This window comes from Rattus norvegicus, chromosome 14 (assembly GCF_021556685.1).
Source record: "Rattus norvegicus strain SHRSP/BbbUtx chromosome 14, alternate assembly SHRSP_T2T, whole genome shotgun sequence".
NCBI lineage: Eukaryota > Metazoa > Chordata > Mammalia > Rodentia > Muridae > Rattus > Rattus norvegicus.
The window spans coordinates 35,972,937-35,994,854 of record NC_141547.1 but is presented as its reverse complement, the minus strand read 5'-3'; the positions used below and the strand labels follow the sequence as shown (position 1 = coordinate 35,994,854).

Sequence of the window (21,918 nt, the reverse complement as noted above, 5' to 3'; positions counted from 1 at the left end):
ATCAGTGAGGCCAGTCGTTTAAGATTGAAACCTCATGAACCCACAGACCAAACTACACTTTTCCTCTTTTTAAGGGAGTTTAATCTCAGGAATGTGATACAGTTCCTCGAAAGCTGAAAAATACATGTGGATATTCCAATTGGAGCACTTAAAATTTTCCCACGAGTGTAAGGAGTTTCTAATGACAGTCACTTTGGCATCAAGCAGAACGTTAATGCGCTCGATGCATGAACAAATGCTACGTCGTCATGAGCCTTGACCACGCAGAACAGCATAGGAGCATGTGTACGTGGAGAGTACATTTTCACACCTTTCATGCTGCTGTGTTTACTTTGAAACTTCAGATAGCAACAGAAATAAGTGGCCTTGATCGTTTTCAAAGGGCTACAGATTTAGAGAGTGAGAAATACGATTGCTAGCCTGTCTTTGACTTTGATACTTAAAGCTTGTGTCATAAAAAGTTTTAAAACTTAATAAGGTGAAAAAAGATGAATAAGATACCCATCCCAAGTGTTGGGAGCACTCATTTTTTTCTGGTGGGAGTGGAAACTGCTTCAAACTCAAAAAAAAAAAAAAATGTTTGACAGCATCTGCTAAAATTGGACTTAACCAATAACCAAAAGCACCTTAGTAAACGTAACAGAACAGAGATTTTTCTTTTAGTTTGGGAAAGTGCCAGAAGCTTGTGAGGGATTGTGAGGGATTTCCCATTGTGTCATAACATGGCAGGAGACATTAAATTGCTAGATAACAAGAAATACAAGCTCTGGCCTCTCTCCTTTAAAGCCATTAATCACATCATGGGGCTCCACCTTCATGACTGCATCTAGCCAGAATTATCTCTCAAACGTTTCATCTCCAAAAGCTATTAATTTGAGCATTAAGTTTACATATGAACTTGGGTGCACACTTTAATTATCATACAACCCTAATGTCATCAGATGCTTGAAGAGTAAACTATTATACAGTCTTTGATAGAATGCCGTGTCCAAAATACTTCTGATGCATGCAGAAGTGGACAAATCACGAGGACATATTTACAAACATATATATATATATATATATACATATATATGTATATATATGTATATATATATATATATCCATTGCAGTGGTTCCATTTTATGGAACTGCTGAACAAGTGCTAGAAGGCAGATAAGAGCTCACTTCTGGTTGAATTAGTAGAATTAGGAAGGCTTCACCCGTGAAGACTGGTTATCCTGGGTGTGGAAATGTTTTGTCCTGGTAAAATGAGCAGTTTCGTGGGCATGTACAGACACAATAATTCATCAATTATGAAATTGTGACTTGCACCACTCACCATATAATAATGCATATTATTTCTATTTTTAAAAACGATTCTAAAGTAAGTCTAGAGAAGGTAGAGAGGTAAGATACCTGCATATGCCAGCCACTTGACAAAGTAATCTAATTGTAATTCTGACATGTCTTTATTTCGAATGGTTTTGCCAAAGTATCTACGCTCAACTCTTCAAATGTATTTATCTTTTACATATACAACTGAAGTGGAAGTTTCTAGTTTCTTTGGAGAATCAGTAGTGCCATGTGATATTTTTCTGGAAACTGTCTTATGAGGGGATGTTTTCCCTGAAGCAGACACATGGGAAAATGTTTTGCTGAGAACAGACACGTGGTGTTTTTCTGGGAACTACCCATAAAAAGAGCATGTGACATTTTGCCAGCGTGGACACAAAACAACACATGATGTTTGGAAAAGGGATGAGTATAAACCAACAGACAGCGGACGATGCCGTGGCGTTGGTTCACCTTGCCTTTGCTGACCATCATTGTTTCTGACATCATGGAAAAAAAATGCACCAAATGACTTCACGTGATATTCTGCCAGCCTCTTTCCACTTCTGCAGACTCTAGCCGATTGGCAGAGCTTCTCGGTTTCTTCTGGGTTGGACTGCTGTTGCTGATTTGTGAATGGTGTTTGCTAATGATATCCTGACAACAAAGATTGGAATTGAGACAAAGAACTATTTCTACACTTGATCTTAGCCAAAAGGCTGAGAAGCGATAAAGAACTATTTCTAAACAGGTCCAAATTCCCCGTTGCCCTATTAGCCTTTCCTTTCCACTACCTCTGGCGGGTGGTGGGCTAAAAAGGAGGTTAAAGCATTTTAAAAAACCCTTATTAAAATAGGCTATAAAAAATCTAAGCCTACATGCATCTTTACTTAAACACAGCTGGTTTTACATGAATGTATAGCCTCTCCTTCATAATTCAACAGCTATGTCCTGTGATCCCTACTCTCACTAAGTGCCATTTGGGCTTTCTCAGTCAAAGACGCTAGAGAGACATTGCAGGGCTGAGGTGAGCTATTGGTGTTGTCTGTGAATACTGCACGGTAGTACATCAGTCATCTTGCAACACTGCCTGGCCTCGTGATAACCTCTCCTTTAACACAGAAACTTGCTACAAGTTCCTCTTCAAATTTATGCCTTGATCCACCACTCACTCATTTTACTACTGATGTGTCTCCTGACTCTGTGCTTGGTGCCCGATCCACTGAAAATCAGACACAGGCCACCCATTTCTGAGGTCCAGCACTCAGCACTCTCTCTCCAACACCGGCTAATATTCTGCCCTTCTTGGCAATCCAAAAGTGAACTTCCTCCTCGCCCAGTAGACTGACTCTGTACAGAACAGAACACCCAGCTCCCCTGTTGACCCCTGTGCAGAACTGTACCCACTCTGATAAGGTCTGAGTTCCAGTGTTGGAAATAGACTATGTTTATGTTTTGGTAGCCTCCTTCAGCCTTCAGATATAATATACAGCATCTGAAGATGTGTTACCACTCAGTGGTAAAGTACCTCCCTAGTTTTCAGCAGGCCTCATACTGATAGATCTCCAACAGCTTTCTTATAATCATCCGTTTATCAGAATTTTAACATTCTTTTTTTTTTCTTTTTTTCGGAGCTGGGGATCGAACCCAGGGCCTTGCGCTTCCTAGGCAAGCGCCCTACCACTGAGCTAAATCCCCAACCCCAAATTTTAACATTCTTGATATTAAACTTAACCCACTATCTGTTTTCTGGTCCCATTTGAACCTACACTGATAAAGGCACAATTATTGGTCAGAGCAAATCTCTTGAGTCCAAGAAAATGTAAAGAACACATGCAGTACTAGAAGATAGGAACCTTAGGGAAGAAGTTGCAGTCTGTCCGTTGCAATAGATTTTGTTCGAGAAATCCTTAGAGCTGTCCCCATCCTGAGCACTGCACTGCTAAGTCCCTCATTTCTATTGCAGTGATCTTTAATAACCCCAAAGATCTAATGCAACGCACAGGAGATCTTCCTCTGGCTATGGTTACCTGAGAAGAGAATTGCAATATATCAGTGCTCTGGCTCTTTTCTCACAGCTGTCTTTAAGATGTGACATCATTAAAGACTGTAACTCACCGCGGATCCCGGCCCGCAGCAGCTCTCTGCTCCCAAACACCATGGGAGAGAGACCTCACCGCCTGATCAGGTGGGCACTCCTGAGGCTGCAGAGTGGAGGAGACCACCAACACTGCCCACCCCTGCCCACGTCCCTGGCCTAAGAGGCAGCTGTGTAAGGTCTCTGGGTTCCCGTAGGGGAGGGCCCAGGAGCGGCAGGACCCCTGCGCCTAAGACACCGCCGGAACCTGAAGGAAACAGACCAGATAAACAGTTCTCTGCACCCAAATCCCGTGGGAGGGAGAGCTGAACCTTCAGAGAGGCAGACACGCCTGGGAGACCAGGGGAGGCTGCACTCTGTGCACGTCCAGACGCCAGAGGAAAACACCAAACGCCATCTGGAACCCTGGTGCACAGAGGCTCCCGGAAAGAGCGGCGCAGATCTTCCCGGTTGCTGCCACAGCGGAGAGGACTTGGGCAGTACCCCACGAGCAAACTTGAGCCTTGGAACCGCAGGTAGGACCAACTTTTCCCCTGCAAGAAACCTGCCTGGTAAAGATTAAAACAGAGACTGAAGGAACACCCATTCAGAGTCTGCCCCACATGTGGCCCATGCATATACAGCCATCCAATTAGACAAGATGGATGAAGCAAAGAAGTGCAGACCGACAGGAGCCGGATGTAGATCGCTCCTGAGAGACACAGCCAGAATACAGCAAATACAGAGGCGAATACCAGCAGCAAACCACTGAACTGAGAATAGGACCCCCGTTGAAGGAATCAGAGAAAGAACTGGAAGAGCTTGAAGGGGCTCAAGACCCCATATGTACAACAATGCCAAGCAACCAGAGCTTCCAGGGACTAAGCCACTACCTAAAGACTATACATGGACTGACCCTGGACTCTGACCCCATAGGTAGCAATGAATATCCTAGTAAGAGCACCAGTGGAAGGGGAAGCCCTGGGTCCTGCTAAGACTGAACCCCCAGTGAACTAGACTGTTGGGGGGAGGGGGACAATGGGGGGAGGGTGGGGAGGGGAACACCGATAAGAAAGGGGAGGGGGGAGGGGGATGTTTGCCCGGAAACTGGGAAAGGGAATAACACTCGAAATGTATATAAGAAATACTCAAGTTAATAATAATAATAAAAAAAAAAAAAAAAAAGGAATGTCAGGGCCAGGAGGCAGGAAGGGGTGGGTGGATGGGTGGGGGAACGCCTCATAGAAGAAGGGGGAGGGGTGTGTGATAGGGAGTTTATGGATGGGAAACCAGGAAAGAGAATAACATTTGAAATGTAAATAAAAAATATCCAATAAAAAAAGAATCCTCAAGTCCCAAAAAAAAAAAAAAAAAAAGAAACCTGCCTGGTGAACTCAGGACACACAGAGGCAAAATTCCTCTGGGACCGGGCACTTCCTGTGTTTACCGGAAGTCCCACACCCGCGGATCCCGGCCCACAGCAGCTCTCTGCTCCCAAACCCCGTGGGAGAGAGACCTCACCGCCTGATCAGGTGGGCACTCCTGAGGCTGCAGAGTGGAGGAGACCACCGGCGCTGCCCACCCCTGCCCACATCCCTGGCCCAAGAGGCAACTGTGTGGGGCCTCTGGGTTCCCGTGGGGGAGGGCCCAGGAGCAGCAGGACCCCTGCTCCTGAGACACCGCCGGAACCTGAAGGAAACAGACCGGATAAACAGTTTCTGCACCCAGATCCCGTGGGAGGGAGAGCTGAAACTTCAGAGAGGCAGACACGCCTGGGAGACCAGGGGAGGCTGCACTCTGTGCACGTCCAGACGCCAGAGGAGAACACCAGGCGTCATCTGGAGCCCTGGTGTGTGGAGGCTCCCGGAAAGAGCGGCGCAGATCTTCCCGGTTGCTGCCACAGCGGAGAGGACTTAGGCAGTACCCCACGAGCAAACTTGAGCCTTGGAACCACAGGTGGGACCAACTTTTTCCCTGCAGGAAACCTGCCTGGTGAACTCAAGACACAGGCCCACAGGAACAGCTGAAGACCTGTAGAGAGGAAAAACTACACGCCCGAAAGCAGAACACTCTGTCCCCATAACTGGCTGAAAGAAAACAGGAAAACAGGTCTACAGCACTCCTGACACACAGGCTTATAGGACAGTCTAGCCACGGTCAGAAATAGCAGAACAAAGTAACACTAGAGATAATCTGATGGCGAGAGGCAAGTGCAGGAACCCAAGCAACAGAAACCAAGACTACATGGCATCATCGGAGCCCAATTTTCCCACCAAAACAAACACGGAATATCCAAACACACCAGAAAAGCAAGATCTAGTTTCAAAATCATATTTGATCATGATGCTGGAGGACTTCAAGAAAGACATAAAGAGCTCCCTTAGAGAACAAGTAGAAGCCTACAGAGAGGAATCGCAAAAATCCCTGACAGAATTCCAGGAAAACACAATCAAACAGTTGAAGGAATTAAAAATGGAAATAGAAGCAATCAAGAAAGAACACATGGAAAAAACCCTGGACATAGAAAATCAGAAGAAAAGACAAGGAGCTGTAGATACAAGCTTCACCAACAGAATACAAGAGATGGAAGAGAGAATCTCGGGAGCAGAAGATTCCATAGAAATCATTGACTCAACTGTCAAAGATAATGTAAAGCAGAAAAAGCTACTGGTCCAAAACATACAGGAAATCCAGGACTCAATGAGAAGATCAAACCTAAGGATAATAGGTATAGAAGAGAGTGAAGACTCCCAGCTCAAAGGACCAGTAAATATCTTCAACAAAATCATAGAAGAAAACTTCCCTAACCTAAAAAAAAGAGATACCCATAGGCATACAAGAAGCCTACAGAACTCCAAATAGATTGGACCAGAAAAGAAACACCTCCTGTCACATAATAGTCAAAACAGCAAACGCACAAAATAAAGAAAGAATATTAAAAGCAGTAAGGGAAAAAGGTCAAGTAACATATAAAGGCAGACCTATCAGAATCACACCAGACTTTTCACCAGAAACTATGAAGGCCAGAAGATCCTGGACAGATGTCATACAGACCCTAAGAGAACACAAATGCCAGCCCAGGTTACTGTATCCTGCAAAACTCTCAATTACCATAGATGGAGAAACCAAGATATTCCATGACAAAACCAAATTTACACAATATCTTTCTACAAATCCAGCACTACAAAGGATAATAAAGGGTAAAGCCCAACATAAGGAGGCAAGCTATACCCTAGAAGAAGCAAGAAACTAATCATCTTGGCAACAAAACAAAGAGAAGAAAAGCACACAAACATAACCTCACATCCAAATATGAATATAACGGGAAGCAATAATCACTATTCCTTAATATCTCTCAACATCAATGGCCTCAACTCCCCAATAAAAAGACATAGATTAACAAACTGGATACGCAACGAGGACCCTGAATTCTGCTGCCTACAGGAAACACACCTCAGAGACAAAGACAGACACTACCTCAGAGTGAAAGGCTGGAAAACAACTTTCCAAGCAAATGGTCAGAAGAAGCAAGCTGGAGTAGCCATTCTAATATCAAATAAAATCAATTTTCAATTAAAAGTCATCAAAAAAGATAAGGAAGGACACTTCATATTCATCAAAGGAAAAATCCACCAAGATGAACTCTCAATCCTCATCTTCGGTTGGTTTATATACAAGTGTGCAATTTCTAGGCTTGAAAGTAAAATGATGCTATCTGGTGCTGGATAGAGGAGCCTTATTTTTTATTATGGCAGCTTGCTATTTTTGTAACATGGTGATTTGGTTGAACACAATAAAGTACAGTAGTAACTGATCTCCCCTTCTTCCTGGATGAGTGAGGAGATGATTAAATGTTGATGTCAGCATCCTTGAGCATATTCAGATGAGCTTCTGCTTCTGTTGAAAAGGATGCTGTGTTTGATTGTGGTCCGAAGCTTTGAAGCACTACTTGGCATCTCCTTCCTTGGAGGTCTCACTGTTTAAACATAACAGATTTGATAGCTTGTTGGTAAGGTGAGGTCCAGCTTGTCTCCACTAGGTCATCTTCATGTGAATCCGGTGGTTATACGGTTTTGTTCTAGGGATATTTCATTTTTTTAATAACGGTTTTAGCTGACATTCATGGAGAGAATGAATCCTTAGAACTGTGCCACTAGTGAAAGGAAATCCTGTCTAGAGTATGTTTCTTTACAAAGCTGTGTCACACCATCCTTTGGGCCCTCTGCTGGAAAAGTAGAATCAAGTCTCAAATAATGCCTTTTAAATTGTATCCTCTAGTATTATAGATGTAGGACAGTACTGTATCATACCTCTGTGGATGTAAAATAGCTTGTACCTGCTTTATGACACGTAGTAGTGACCGTGCTAGTAGTAGTGACAGAGCTGTTTTTAATGATGTTGCTCAGAATTTTTTCTTTCCAGATGATGATTGAGAAGCTAATTTTAAAAAAAAATGGTGCCAGGTACCACAAGAGTAACAGAACTGTGCTGTTTTCTCGGGTTTTGTTTTTTTACTTTTTTTTTTTTTTAATGGGGTGTGCTGGATGTCTCTACAGTTTTGTTCAGATGACTGCAGAACCTGGAAAAGCTGTTGCTGCTGTTGATGCATAACACACTGCTATTATTGGTCTTTTTATATAAATATAAATATATATATACAGATATATAATTTGAATTTTTTGAAACTTTAGCTGTGCTGTCAACTTTGGAAAAAAGTATCCCCGTTTACTGTGTTGAGTTGGCACTGTACAGAAATTAACAGCCATATTGGTCTAGAAATGTTGAACTTAAGTTTTTTCCATTTGTACAGGGGTAACACACTGTATTAAATATGTAAGGTCTTATCTACGTGGGTTTGATTACAAAAACTAATAAAGTATTCTCTAAATTTAAAAAAAAATAAAAGACTGTAACTCTATGTCTGGGACCTAATATCTTCAGCTACTTGGTTGTTTCCTTTGAAAAACAACCCTTTAGAGCTGTGCCAGAACAACCAAAGAGGCAGCAGACATTTCAATCTTCTGGCCTACAATTCGAGTGTAGCAGAAACATCTGCCTTCTTCCTTTAAAACTAAACCCCTGGACCTACGTGAGCATTTATCCATGTAGAATTATACATATGTAATATATCCCATAATGAAGACTATACTGAAGCCACCTCTCTTGCTTCCAGATCTCTGCACACCATTAAGTTTGATCAGTAAAATGAGTAAGTGGAAGAGGATTTCCTGACTGCTGAAGTGTGTCCTCTGGTGGAGGAAGATGCCCTTCATCCATCCCTCTTTCCTCATCCCTAAACTGTGATCAGATGGCAGGAACTGGATCGACGTCTCAGACTGTAGAGGCCAGACATCCCAGAACTATAGAATATAAGGGACCTGTCGCCCAAGGAGTCAAGTGGACAAAACATTGTGGCAGTCCTCATTTGCCTGTTTTAAAATTTCAATATGAAAAATAAATACAAAATCTGTCTTGTGGATGATACAAGTTCCTGGATTTACTCAATCATTGTTGCCTTGGATTCACAATTGAACCTAATGCTAGAGTTATACTAGGTCACATTTGTAACACAGACATTGAAGCACATTTATTAAAAGAGGAGGAGGAGTTAGCTCCATGTATAAAGTGCTTGACATGCAAGCATGAGGAACAGATTTTGGTTTCCAGCATCCACGTTGAAAAAGTTAGGCACAGCAGGGCATGAATGTAATCCCCATTACCTGGTAGAGCCCCAGGGCTTGCTGGTTATTTATTTATTTAAAAATAAATGCAAAAATAGCAAATTTCACATAACTTTATCACAGAACATGTCTTCGTTCATTTTACATACTGTATGCTCTTTGGGTATTGTGAGATTACATCTGAATTGAACAAAAATATATGCAGTGTAGATCTACTAATGTTATCTTTGCAAACCAAAGCGCTAAGAGTGCCTTGTTACATTTAAATAGGTGGGGAAGTTATATTTCTACTTTAGACAGCTGTTGGTGCTTGTGATGGAAAGTACACACCTAGGTACTATGTAGTCATTTTTCTAGGGAGACTAAGTGGGGATTCACTGAGAAAAACTGTGATACATATTGGACTTTTCTGCCACCAGATACCTGTGCTCCTCAGCCTCGGGAATCTTTGTGAGAAACCCAGGAAATAGGCATCCTACTCTCTAAAAAACTAATCCAAGTAACACCTTCAACCAAGTCCAGTGAGAGAAGCTCTACCCAGATAGAACAAAAGTGAGCCTAGTTGGAAAGATGAGAAGTTGGCAATCTGACAAGATAGCCAATATCAGTCTTTTTGAAGAGCCAACATTGTCAGGGTAGCGAGTAATTTTGCGATAAATTGATATTTTCCAAATCCCAAGGGAACATTAGTGGGGAAAATGTATTTTATTACCTCCTAACTAGTCAGGGAGTCAAAAGCCAGACGTAGATATAACTTTAGAAAATATCCCAGATTCACCCAGCATACACTCTTGACAAGCCTAAAGTGGAAATATGCAGATAAATGCCACATTATCACCAAGCAGAAGTTCAGAAAGCGCTCAGGGGCTGTGGAAGAAGCAAGCAAGTACAACAGTAAAGAGACCAAACACTGAACCTGTGTCATGAGTCCAGGCCCGGTCACTAAACTAGCTGTGTGGGCTTATAAATAGTTCTCCCATTTTTCATCTCTTCTCTCTTCTTTCAAAATATTTCAAATATTCCCATAGTTAGAGTGGTCCCCACGGATTCGTACCTAGCTTTGCCAGACCTCAGCATTAGTATTTATTGGCGTCTGTTTGTTTTAAAAGATTAAAAAGCAGTGTATTTAGTTGAAGCATGCATCTGCCACTTTCTATACTACTTCCTCTGTCCCCAACGGGAGAAGTAGCCATTATTCTGGTCTCTGGTGTCTACTACACCCTTGTACCCTTGGTTATTACATTATAATGTAATTGTGCTCAAAAAACATAAATGCATACTGTGTTTTGTGTTTGTAGTTTGATGTAGACAGAATTGCATGATCATGGAACAGTATTGATCCATGTCAAGCGGTTAAGATCAGAGACACTGTCTGGATTCAAATAGCTGCTGTTCTGCTTCCTCCCTCTGTGATCCTGTGACTTAATCTCTCTGCGCATGCATTTCCATATTGGTTAAGCAGAAAACATGATTGGATATAATTTATGAAGGAATATTTATAAAGCACTCTTATCTGGAAGGCATGTATCCTGGGACTATTGATGTCAGTTCCTCTTAGCAGTCTTTAATCTTGGATGTCAAAACAATAACGTTTCAAGAATTGTGAGGAAGAATATTACTTAAACTGCTAGTAAGTATCCCACCTAGGCTTATTCCAGCATGCTTAAGAAAAATGATTAGGGTTTATTTTTAACCCTTTTAAGGCAATGGACTTCTCAAAAGTAAAGGTGCAAGCTGACTTTACTGTAAACACAGCTCACACCACCCAACTTCGCTTCTCATGCATGTCTCATACGCTAGTGAAAAGCTTCTTATAACATAATTATTAGTATTTCCTTGGTGAATGACCTAAAATTGGGAAATGTTCAAATGCTCCAAGTTTACATAAGTTATGTAAATAGGTATGTGTACATGACATGGCACATGTATGGAGGTCAGAGGACAACTTTTGAGAGTCAGTTCTCCTTCAACAATGGGCTTGGTCATCAACTTGGGTCATCAGGCTTACCTGGCAAGCATATTTACCCACTTAGCTATCTGCTGGCTCCTAAATGTGTCATAATTTCTATACTAAAACTAGCCAATGTTAGAAAAAATCACTGTCACCAAAGAGCACTGATTTTGCTATTTATAATTCCTTTTCTATTAATTAAATCATTTTTTCCATTTTTAACAGACAGAAATAGGGTAAGAATAAATATTTTTGCACCCTACCAGAAAACCAGACACTTCTGACACACTAAGAAAATAGCCTTCTGGGATTATGAATATTTGAATGAAAATGGCCCTCATGTGTTCAGAGAGTGGCGCTATTAGGAGGCCTGTGGAGGAAGTGTGTCACCAGGGTTGGGCATTGAGGTTTCAGAAACTCAAGCCAGGCCCAGTAGTTCACTCTCTCTTCCTGCTGCCTGCTGGTGCAGATGTAGAACTCCCAGCTCCTTCTCCAGCACCATCCTTTCTGCCATGATGACAATGGACTAAGCTCCAGTTAAATGCGTTCTTGCTAAGCGTTGCCATGGTCATGGTGTCTCTTCACAGCAGTAGAACCCTGAGACAGGGAGTTTCAAGTACTTCATAATGATGGACAACCGTCTGTTAGATCACATGATGCGCGTAAACCAGCACCACCACTTGGCCTAAGAAACTCAATCTTCGGGGTTGGGGATTTAGCTCAGTGGTAGAGCGCTTGCCTAGCAAGCACAAGGCCCTGGGTTCGGTCCCCAGCTCCGAAAAAAAGAAAAAGAAAAAGAAAAAAAGAAAAGAAACTCAATCTTCTGTTCTCCCTTCTTCCAAAGGTGAGGGAAGCCAGAAGCCTGGTCAAACTGTATCACCTCTCTTCAATAAAGTGTTTGACTCATCTTTGCCTTGTGCTAATGATTTTTGCCAGCATTCTATATTTCTGGTTAAAGCTTTCCCTGTCCATTTGTCCTAATTAGGGTTACTATTACTGTAACGAAACACCCAGACCCAGACAACTTAGGAAAGAAAGGGTTCATCCGACTAACTCTTTCATATAAGTATTCAATATCTAGCAGTTCTCAACCTGTGGGGGTACATATCAGATATCCTGCATGTCAGATATCTACAATATGATTCATTACAGTAACAAAATTACATTTATAAAGTGGCAACAAGATTATGTTTTGGTTGGGGGTTATCACAACATTAGGAACTGTATTAAAGGGTTACAGCATTTGGAAGGTTGAGAACCAGTTTCTCAATGACATATCAAAAAAAAAAAAAAAAGTCAGGACAGGCACCCAGCAGAGTAGGAACCTATAGGCAGGATCTGATGCAGAGGTGAGATGGTTTGAGTATGCCTAGCCCAAAGAGTGTCATTATTAGGAGGTGTGGCCTTGTTGGAGTAGGCATGTCACTGTGGGAGTGGGCTATAAGACTCTTGTCCTAGCTGCCTAGAATCTGCTAGCAGCCTCCAGATGAAGATGAAGAATTCTCAGCTCCTTTAGCCCCATGTCTGTTTGGGCACTGCCATGCTCCCACATTGATGATAATTGACTGAACCCCTGAACCTGTAAGCCAACCCTAATTAAATGTTGTCCTTATAAGAGTTGCCTTGGTCATGGTGTCTGCTCACAGCAGTACAACTCTAAGACAAGAGGCCATGGAAGGGAGCTGTTTACTGACTTGCTCATCATGACTAGCTCAACCTGCTTTCTTATAGATTCTAGGACCACCAGCCTAAGGGAGCACCATTCACAAAAGGCTGAGCCCTCCCTCATCCATTACTAATTTTAAAAATGCCCTACAGGCTTGCCAATAGCCCAGTCTGAGGAAGGCATTTTCAGTTACAGTTTCCTCCTCTCGGATGGCTATGGCTTGCGTCAAATTGTTATAAAACTGTCCAGCACATCATTCTTAAGGACCATCTACCGTCACAGGCTAAACCCTCAGGTGCGCTATCTTTGACCTTTCGCTGAAAGGCTTATGCACAGCATCTACTCTACCCTCCACCTTGTCTGAGCAGCCCTCACATATGAGACACTTAAGTCAGCTAAGAAGATGATGAAGTCTTCTCACCCAAGCATTGGTAACAAGCCTAGGAAAGAAAACTAAACGATCATTAGAAAAGACTTAGTATGTGATGAGACAATGTTGAAAGATCTAGTTAGAGCCTTCAAAGTACAAACCAGTCCCATGGTGCTTCATTGTAGCTTGTAGCTCTTCCAGCTCATACTTGCTGCCCACTTTTATAAAAGATTTATTATTTTTTACATATACACGTGTATGCCTGCATGATTTTCTGTGCAGTGCATTCATGCAGACACCCAACAAGGACCAAAGGTCAGATCGCCTGGAACTGGCATAGACAGTTGTAAGCACCTGATGTGGGTCCTGTGAAACAAGCCTGGGTCCTCTGCAAGAGCAACAAGTGCTCTAGACACTGAGCCATCTCCTTAGCCCTATTGCTACCACATTTTTAGAGGAAAACCCAGACTGCACGTTTGCACAGAGGCTATAGCTGAGTAACTTAAGGACTTCTTTATGTGTTTCTATGACGACTGCTTTGGTTTTGATGTTTTACTGTTTTCTGAATTGCATGTATTCCATTACTTCCAAGCCAAGATCCCATCAGTAAAGCTGAAGTGTGTGTGTGTGTGTGTGAGTGTGTGTGTGAGTGTGTGTATATGTGAGTGTGTGTGTGAGTGTGAGTGTGTGTATGTGTGTGTGAGTGTGTGTGTATGTGAGTGTGTATGTATGTATGTGTATGTGAGTGTGTGTATATGTGAGTGTGTGTATATGTGAGTGTGTGTGTGAGTGTGAGAGTGTGTGTATGTGTGTGTGAGTGTGTGTGTATGTGAGTGTGTGTATGTATGTATGTGTATGTGAGTGTGTGTATATGTGAGTGTGTGTATATGTGAATGTGTGTGAGTGTGAGAGTATGTGTATGTGAATTGTGTGTGAGTGTGTGTGTATGTGAATGTGTGTGAGTGTGAGAGTGTGTGTGTATGTGAGTGTGTGTATGTGAGTGTGTGTATGTGAGTGTGTATATGTGAGTGTGTGTATGTGAGTGAGTGTGTGTGAGTGCGTGTGTATGTGTGTGTATGTGAATGTGTGTATGTGAATGTGTGTATGTGAGTGTGTGTATGAGTGTGTGCATGTGAGTGTGTGTGTGAATGTGCGTGTGTGTATGTGAGTGTGTGTATGTGAATGTGTGTGTGAGTGTGTGTGTATGTGAGTGTGTGTATGTGAGTGTGTGTATGTGAGTGTGTATATGTGAATGTGTGTGTATGTGAGTGAGTGTGTGTGAGTGCGTGTGTATGTGTGTATGTGAATGTGTGTATGTGAATGTGTGTATGTGAGTGTGTGTGTATGAGTGTGTGCATGTGAGTGTGTGTGTGAATGTGCGTGTGTGTATGTGAGTGTGTGTATGTGAGTGTGTGTGTGAGAGTGTGTGTGTATGTGAGTGTGTGTATGTGAGTGTGTATATGTGAGTGAGTGTATGTGAGTGTGTGTGTGAGAGTGTGTGTGTATGTGAGTGTGTGTATGTGTGTGTATGTGAGTGTGTGTATATGTGAGTGTGTGTGTATGTGAGTGTGTGTGAGTGTGTGTGTATGTGAATGTGTGTATGTGAGTGTGTGTGTATGTGTGTGTATGTGAGTGTGTGTATATGTGAGTGTGTGTGTGAGTGTGAGAGTGTGTGTATGTGAATGTGTGTGTGAGTGTGTGTATATGTGAATGTGTGTGTGAGTGTGAGAGTGTGTGTGTGTATGTGAGTGTGTGTATATGTGAGTGTGTGTGTATGTGTGTGTATGTGAGTGTGTATATGTGAGTGTGTATATGTGAGTGTGTGTATGTGAGTGAGTGTGTGTGAGTGTGAGAGTGTGTGTGTGTATGTGAGTGTGTATATGTGAGTGTGTGTATATGTGAGTGTGTGTGAGTGTGAGAGTGTGTGTATGTGAATGTGTGTGTGAGTGTGTGTATATGTGAATGTGTGTGTGAGTGTGAGAGTGTGTGTGTGTATGTGAGTGTGTGTATATGTGAGTGTGTGTGTATGTGAGTGTGTGTGAGTGTGTGTGTATGTGAATGTGTGTATGTGAGTGTGTGTGTATGTGAATGTGTGTGTGAGTGTGTGTGAGTGTGTGTGTATGTGTGTGTATGTGAGTGTGTATATGTGAGTGTGTATATGTGAGTGTGTGTGTATGTGAGTGAGTGTGTGTGTGTGTGTGTGTGTGGCTGTGATGGTTTTCTTTCCTTAATCTTTATTTATTTTGTATTCAATCATTTCATTTTCATTTGCTGATTGCTTCAGTTCAGCAATGCTGATATTACAAGACACAGAGTCTACGTTATCATGGCTGGGAAAAAGCACAAGGAAATGTTTCTATGCCTTTGAGTGGCTGTGGGAGCTTGTCCTGGCTTACTGAAAAAAACCAGGAGGTGTTGACCAGCAGGGCAAGATCTTGTACTTAGCTTTCTGAGCAAAACACAAATATGTCAAGTGAAGGCAGACTAACAGAGTGGATACTAAGGCTTTGGTCCCCACCTGTGCTGGAGGGAATGGCTTCCTTAGTAATTCCTCTCCTGTCAGAAAGTCCTTCCTGACTTTGTGTAAACAAGATTTGCATGCATTACTAAGGAACCTAGTTGTTGTTTTTTTTTAAACAGGTAAATTTGCCCTTAAACAAGAAGTTTATATAAACTTCCTGTAGTTTTTAAAACAGGAAGTAACTCTAAAGATATGAGTTGTTTAATATCAATGGATCAAGGTTTGGGGATTGTGGTATTTGTATAAGATGTCTCTCATAGTCTTAGACATTTGAATACTTGGTCTCCAGTTGGTGGCACTGTCTGGGGAAGCTTAGGGAGGTAAAGCCCTGCTGGAGGAAATGTGTTACCAGAGTCAGGCTTTAAAGTTTCAAAGGTCCAGCACCATTACTAGTCTGCTCTCTCATCTTCTTATTTGTGCTTTGAGCTTTTAGCTGGTTCCTCGGCCATGGTTGCAGCATCCATGTTGGGTTGCTGATGGACTCTCAGACCTCTGGATCTAGAAGACCCAATACACCCTTCCTTCTCAAAGCTGCCATGGTCATTGCCATGACCTCCACAGCTTGAGGACTGACTAATTGGGGTAACAAGGAATTAAAAAAAAAGGCAGACATGCATATAGAAAAGCTGGGATCCAGTGGGCAAACCCCAAATTCAACGCATTTGTTTAATAATATGAATTGAGAAGGTGGGTTTGTTGCTTATAGCTGAATAAGGGGATGGGTTTACTATGTATAGATGAGCAGAGAGGCAGACTTAACTAGTGTCTATAGGGCATCTCTGTAGAGGAGCAGTCTCAGGATGTAAACATCTCATAGGAGGAAGCTCTGGTCACATCTTCTGCCCATACTGTCAACATCTACACAAGGACAAGGGAAGGACTTGCAATTGCCCTGAGTCTGAGCCAGGGGAGGTTTCGTCATCGTGGTGAGTCTGAGATATTGGTGTCCTTGACATGGCTCTGTTTATAGCACACATTCACTTAGCACTTCTTTTGCTCCTTACACACTCACTCCAAGTTCCTGCCCCTTCCCACAGTCACCCTGTTTTATCACAGCAATAAAAAGTAACTCATAAGGCAGCTTGGATAGAGTTCCCATCGCTGTGATAAAACACCATGACCATTAGCAACTTCTGGGGAGGAAAGGGTTTATTTCACCTTACAGCTTGTAAGTCCATCACTAAGGGAAGCCAGGATGAGAACTCAGGATAGGACCCTGGAGGCAGAAAGTGGAACAGAGGCCATAGAGGAGTATTGCTTACTGATATGCTCCTTCTGGCTTACTCAGTCTACTTTCTCAGACACTCCAGGACTGCCAGCCTGAGTGGCATCACTCATAGTGAACTGAGCCCTTCCACAATAATTATCAATCAAGAAAATGCCCCAAAGCTTGTTCATAGGCCAATCTGGTAGGGGTGTTTTCCTAGTTGAAGTTCCCTCTTCCCAAATGACTCTAACTTGTGCGAAGTTGATGTAATACTAGCTAGCAAAACAGGGATGCATTATACTCTAGTTAATTTCTAATAGGAAACATGTGCAGCTTCAGGCTTTGGGACTTTCTTAATACAAAAAAAGTATCATACAAAAAATGTATCTTAATGTATCTCTTCCTGTGAGCATCACATAAAAGAGTTGGGACATGGTAAATACTCACTGGTTTACAGCCCCTCACTGGCCTGTTATCTTTAAGTCACAGAACTTACCTGCCAGCTTCCACTTAGCTCCCCTCTCGCTCATCTTCACGTCATGTCTGTTCTTGTTCTAATATGTTAAATGCTCTGATATCCAGATATGACTGATTTCTGCATAGCTAAGAGGTGAGTTCCTGCTCCACATGCACCAAGGTTCTCCCTCCCCCCCCCCCCCCCCGCCCCGGAGCTGGGGACCGAACCCAGGGCCTTGCGCTTCCTAGGTAAGCGCTCTACCACTGAGCCAAATCCCCAACCCGCACCAAGGTTCTTAAAAGAAGCTTCCCCAAAGCCACATGGATCCTGTCTTTTTTTTTTTTTTTTTTTACCTCCAGATGACGCTGAGCCCCGTCAGTACCACTCTTTCAGGTGTCAGACATCAGACCCAAATCACCACCCGCATCTTAGCCTAGAGGAATCCTGAGGAAGGAGCTGCATAACTTCCTTACCGCAAGCCTTTGACCGAACATTCCATCAGCAGTCCAAGGTAAGCATCAGCTTGAGATTGACGATAACCAAATAAGAACGCTTGGCATTATTGCCAGCCCAGGTAAGACTCGAAGCCTCTTTTCACCCTGATGCCTGTCATACTTCTCAGAAGCCAGAGCTAAGCATGGAGTGCAGCACTCATTCCTATTCTATCTCATGAAGAAGAGGAGGAGCATAACAGGAATGAACTGTTTCAGCTAGAAACTGGGTTATATATAATATACCTATCTGAAGAGTAAGACATTTTTTCTATTGTGAAGAAACATATGCTGATAATGAAGGGGTACTATACAAAACATACAAGGGAAATGTACAAAGGCACAATGTTAATGGATTAGTTCCCCTTCCCTTCTCTTCCCCCCTCCTCTTTTCTCACCCCCTTCCCGCCTCCATTTATTCTAGCAATAGAATCCAGGGCCATGTACTCCCTAACCAGCACTCTGCTGCTTAGTTAAAGCCTTGGTATTTAAAAATTTGGCCTTTCTAAGAAGCTTTGTACTGGCCCATAGAACATTCTGGTCCTCTTTTCTGATAGGGCCCCTGACCTAGTTAATAATCCAACAGTATTACATTTGTCTATTTTTCTTACTTGGTTAGACACAAAAAGAAGATAACAGCCACCATTGTCAGGCCTTCATATTCTGAGAGCTGCTTAAATTTAACATCTCCTATATCATCATGTGATGGCAATGAACATTTTAACATTTATGTGCATATGTATTTTCTTGTAACAGGATTCGTTTTGTATCTATCAGCAAGAAATTTCCCTCCATCACCCACATTTATATCACCACCAAGGCTAGTCTCCTTAACATGGCCTGAAGCTCTGTAAGACACTACTTATTCCCTACTTCATTTTCCAATAACTCATACGTACTCTGGTTTTGTAATCAATTTCACTTTATTGCGTTCTACTTCTTCTGATAACTGTGTCTCAAGCACAAGGGACGCAGTTGCACTGAATACATTTGACTCAGTGATGCAGGTGGCCTGAAAGTGAGAGATACGTGTTCATTTTTACAGATTACTTCATAAAAGGAGCATCTGTGGGAAAGAGAATAAACGGATCCTGACACAGACACATTAATCAATTCATGTCCTCGCACAGTGTCCATTGTGAAAAGTCCCAGGATAAGATGATACTTTTGTTGCAGTGTTGCACAACAGATTTGTGTCATCTACCCACACACTTTTTCAATATAGAAAAATTTCCCAGAGAACTCTTTTTCTCCCAATTCTCAATTGTCTCTGGTCAAGCGCTCAAAAGGATCACACGGCGTGCATGGTTTTTGCTATTGGCCAGGTTTTTTTTTAGCCCTGTAGAGACTCTGTGGGTTCACTTTCTCCTCCGGGTTCCTCAAGGGCTGAAAATTCAGTTTCAATAAGTGGTTTCAAGAATTTCTCAACCTTGGTTAATCTTTGCTTGAGTTTCTGCTGCATCGATTCATACTCAGCCAAGATTCGGGCAAATCGTGTTTGCAGGAGGTCCACTGACCCCTCCATTCGAGTGACCTTCTCTTCCAGGTCTTTAGGGTCACTGCCCAAATTCGCAATGTTTATATCCAGTAGACCGTCTTTCATTAAGATCTGCCTCCCTTTCTCCTCCAACATAGTTTTGGCATCTGGGTACTCTGTAAGAGCTTCCATGAGGTCATCCTTTGAGAGGCAGAACAGGTCCGAGTAGCCAATGCTCTTAATATTGGCTGTTCTTCGGTTGCCAGCCTTGCTGCCTTTGATGTTAAGAATGCTGATCTCGCCAAAGTAGCTGCCGTCACTCAACACCACAAACTGTGTGATTCCGTCGTCTGCCACCACAGCAAGTTTGCCTTCCTTGATGATGTACATCTCCCGCCCAATGTCCCCTTTCTTGCATATGTAATCTCCAGGACTGTACACCTGGGGTTGTAATTTCAACACCAACTCCACCAACAGACCAGCCTCACAGTCAGCAAAGATACGAACCTTTTTTAACGTGTCTAGGTGAACATTGATGGCAATCTCTGCCCTGAGTTTGTCAGGGAGGTATCTCAGAACTTCTCTCTCATCGACTGTCTTTTTGTTAGTCCACAGGTAGTCAAACCATTTAATAACTCTCTTTTCCATGTCTTTGCTCACATTTCGAAAATTCATGTACTGTTTGATAGCATCAACTCTTGATTGAAATTCTGCCCGGGCTGCATTCATATTGGAAATCATGGAGCCTATGTTACCGACAATGGTGGCAAAAATTAAAACTCCAATTAAGAAGTCTACCACCACAAAGACATACTCGGAATCCAGCACGGGGGGTGGGGTTTCTCCAATGGTCGTCAAAGTCAAGGTAGACCAATAAAGGCTGTAGACGTATTTTCTAGCCAAACGGCCAAATTCAGGATCATTAACATCAGGGTAGACCCATGTGTCATTCCCAAATCCAATAGCTTTTGAGATGGAGTAGTACACACACGCGTTCCAGTGGATGATGATGACAATGTACATCACAAGGTTTGAGATCCTAAAGATGTTCGGGTAGTTGGTCCTTGTCTCTGTCCTCTGGAAGAACTCAAACATCCGAGAGATTCTTAACAGCCGGTTCAACCTGATTTCTGGATAGTTCCACCCAAACTTGAAATACAGCAGGTCGGTCGGTATCACTGACAGAACGTCAAGTTTAAACTGCAGGTTTGCTTTGTACTTCTCTATGAGTTTCAGTTTGTCTTTCACTAGCAACCCTTGTTCCAGGTAACCTAAAACAGAAGAGAGGCAAGCCATACTGTCTCCGTTTATTCTGCTACTGTGATCGTTTCCTACAGCAGCTCTTACTCAGCTTTGTCCGGGCCAAGTAAAAATACTTTTCAATAAATATGTCTACAGTGATATAACAACCCATAAGACCAAGTCTACATAAGGTTATAGAAGAGTCTACTGTAGGAGAAACAGGAAAAAAAATCATACTTTTTAGTGTAAAAGTGCTGGGAGCCAGCCTGGTCTGGAATGGTTTGGACTGGGACACAGCACTGAATGTAGAGGTAGTTTTAAAGACTGGTGGTCTCTGGCCTTCTAGATCTCTAACCATACTGAATGCTTCCTGATAGCTTCTTTAAAAGCCCCGAAACTTTCTTGCTCACTCTGATTAAGATCTCTTGGGCAATTGACACCTGTTGCCTATCAACTGGGAATTAAGGGATTTTTTTTTAAATGCTATCATTTCTTTCTCTGTCCAGGCAGCCAGAAGCCTCTCTGGTTAGGCTGCTTAACTCTTTGTGAATGAAAGGGGAAGGAAAGGAGAAGAATTAAAATGCTTTATACTGGCAAATATACACAGATACATATACATTCACACACCCACATTCTGGTCAGGCCTAGCCATCTGACTCAATCAATTCCACAAGTATTCATGCATGGTTACATACATACACATATACCTACACACATACAGACAGACAAAATATACATTTGGATGGATGGATGGATGGATGGTTGGCACAGAGCCCCAAGATAAACCATCCAACCAACAACTTTATTTCTTTTCTCTGGCCTTTTTATACATCCTTAGACAAAAAGTTCTTTAGAAAGTTACCTCAGAGATGAAATATTACATAAAATGGGAGTTACAGAAGGATGTTGATATTAAGTTCAAAGCAATGTTTCATCCTAGTATGCTCATTATAAGTTCAAAGCAACAGTTTTTACATGGCCTTGGATTATCATAGAGCACACTTGTGGCTTTATTCTTAGACCTAAATGTTTTTCTTGAACACAAATTTGTCCCAAACCTATTTCCCTTTTAGTGTGATCATGAAGGCTTGTTGTATTTCTTATTATGCACACTTTACTTACTATTATGAGTGGGCACATTCTCTTCTTGATTCTAACTTCATTACATCTTTCTAGCAAAGCAACTGAGACCATCTCTTAAAACTTTCTTCCTAAAATTATTTTAATCAATCCAGAAATTCTATAGAATCGGTAATTCATCTAAACAGCATTAATTCATGGAAGTTCACTTTTATGATGAGCTGCTCAATAGGGTGGGCTAATGCCCAGGGATTGTTATTTTAATTTAATAATGACAGGAAAGGGATATCAGCTGCAGGAAGCAATCCTGAGATTGCAGGAAGCAATCTCTTGGGGCCTTGACATTGAGCTCACCCATCACAGACCATGCAAAAAAAGTGGTGG

At 42.3% G+C, this 21,918-nt stretch overlaps 1 protein-coding gene and 1 pseudogene across 3 annotated transcripts in view; both read right to left on the bottom strand.

Moving 5' to 3' along the window:
- Window positions 1–1,948: 1,948 nt before the first annotated feature.
- On the bottom strand, window positions 1,949–2,045 carry LOC148001317 (U2 spliceosomal RNA; annotated as a pseudogene).
- Window positions 2,046–18,634: 16,589 nt separating this feature from the next.
- Window positions 18,635–21,918, bottom strand: part of Cnga1 (cyclic nucleotide gated channel subunit alpha 1) — a 38,073-nt gene continuing 34,789 nt past the window's right edge. For 2 of the 3 annotated variants that reach the window (XM_087584452.1, XM_087584453.1), the window contains exon 9: window positions 18,640–20,483. In XM_087584452.1, coding sequence (XP_087440578.1) covers window positions 19,069–20,483 — 1,415 coding nt within the window. In that variant the 3' untranslated portion in view covers window positions 18,640–19,068. 3 annotated transcript variants of the gene reach the window in all.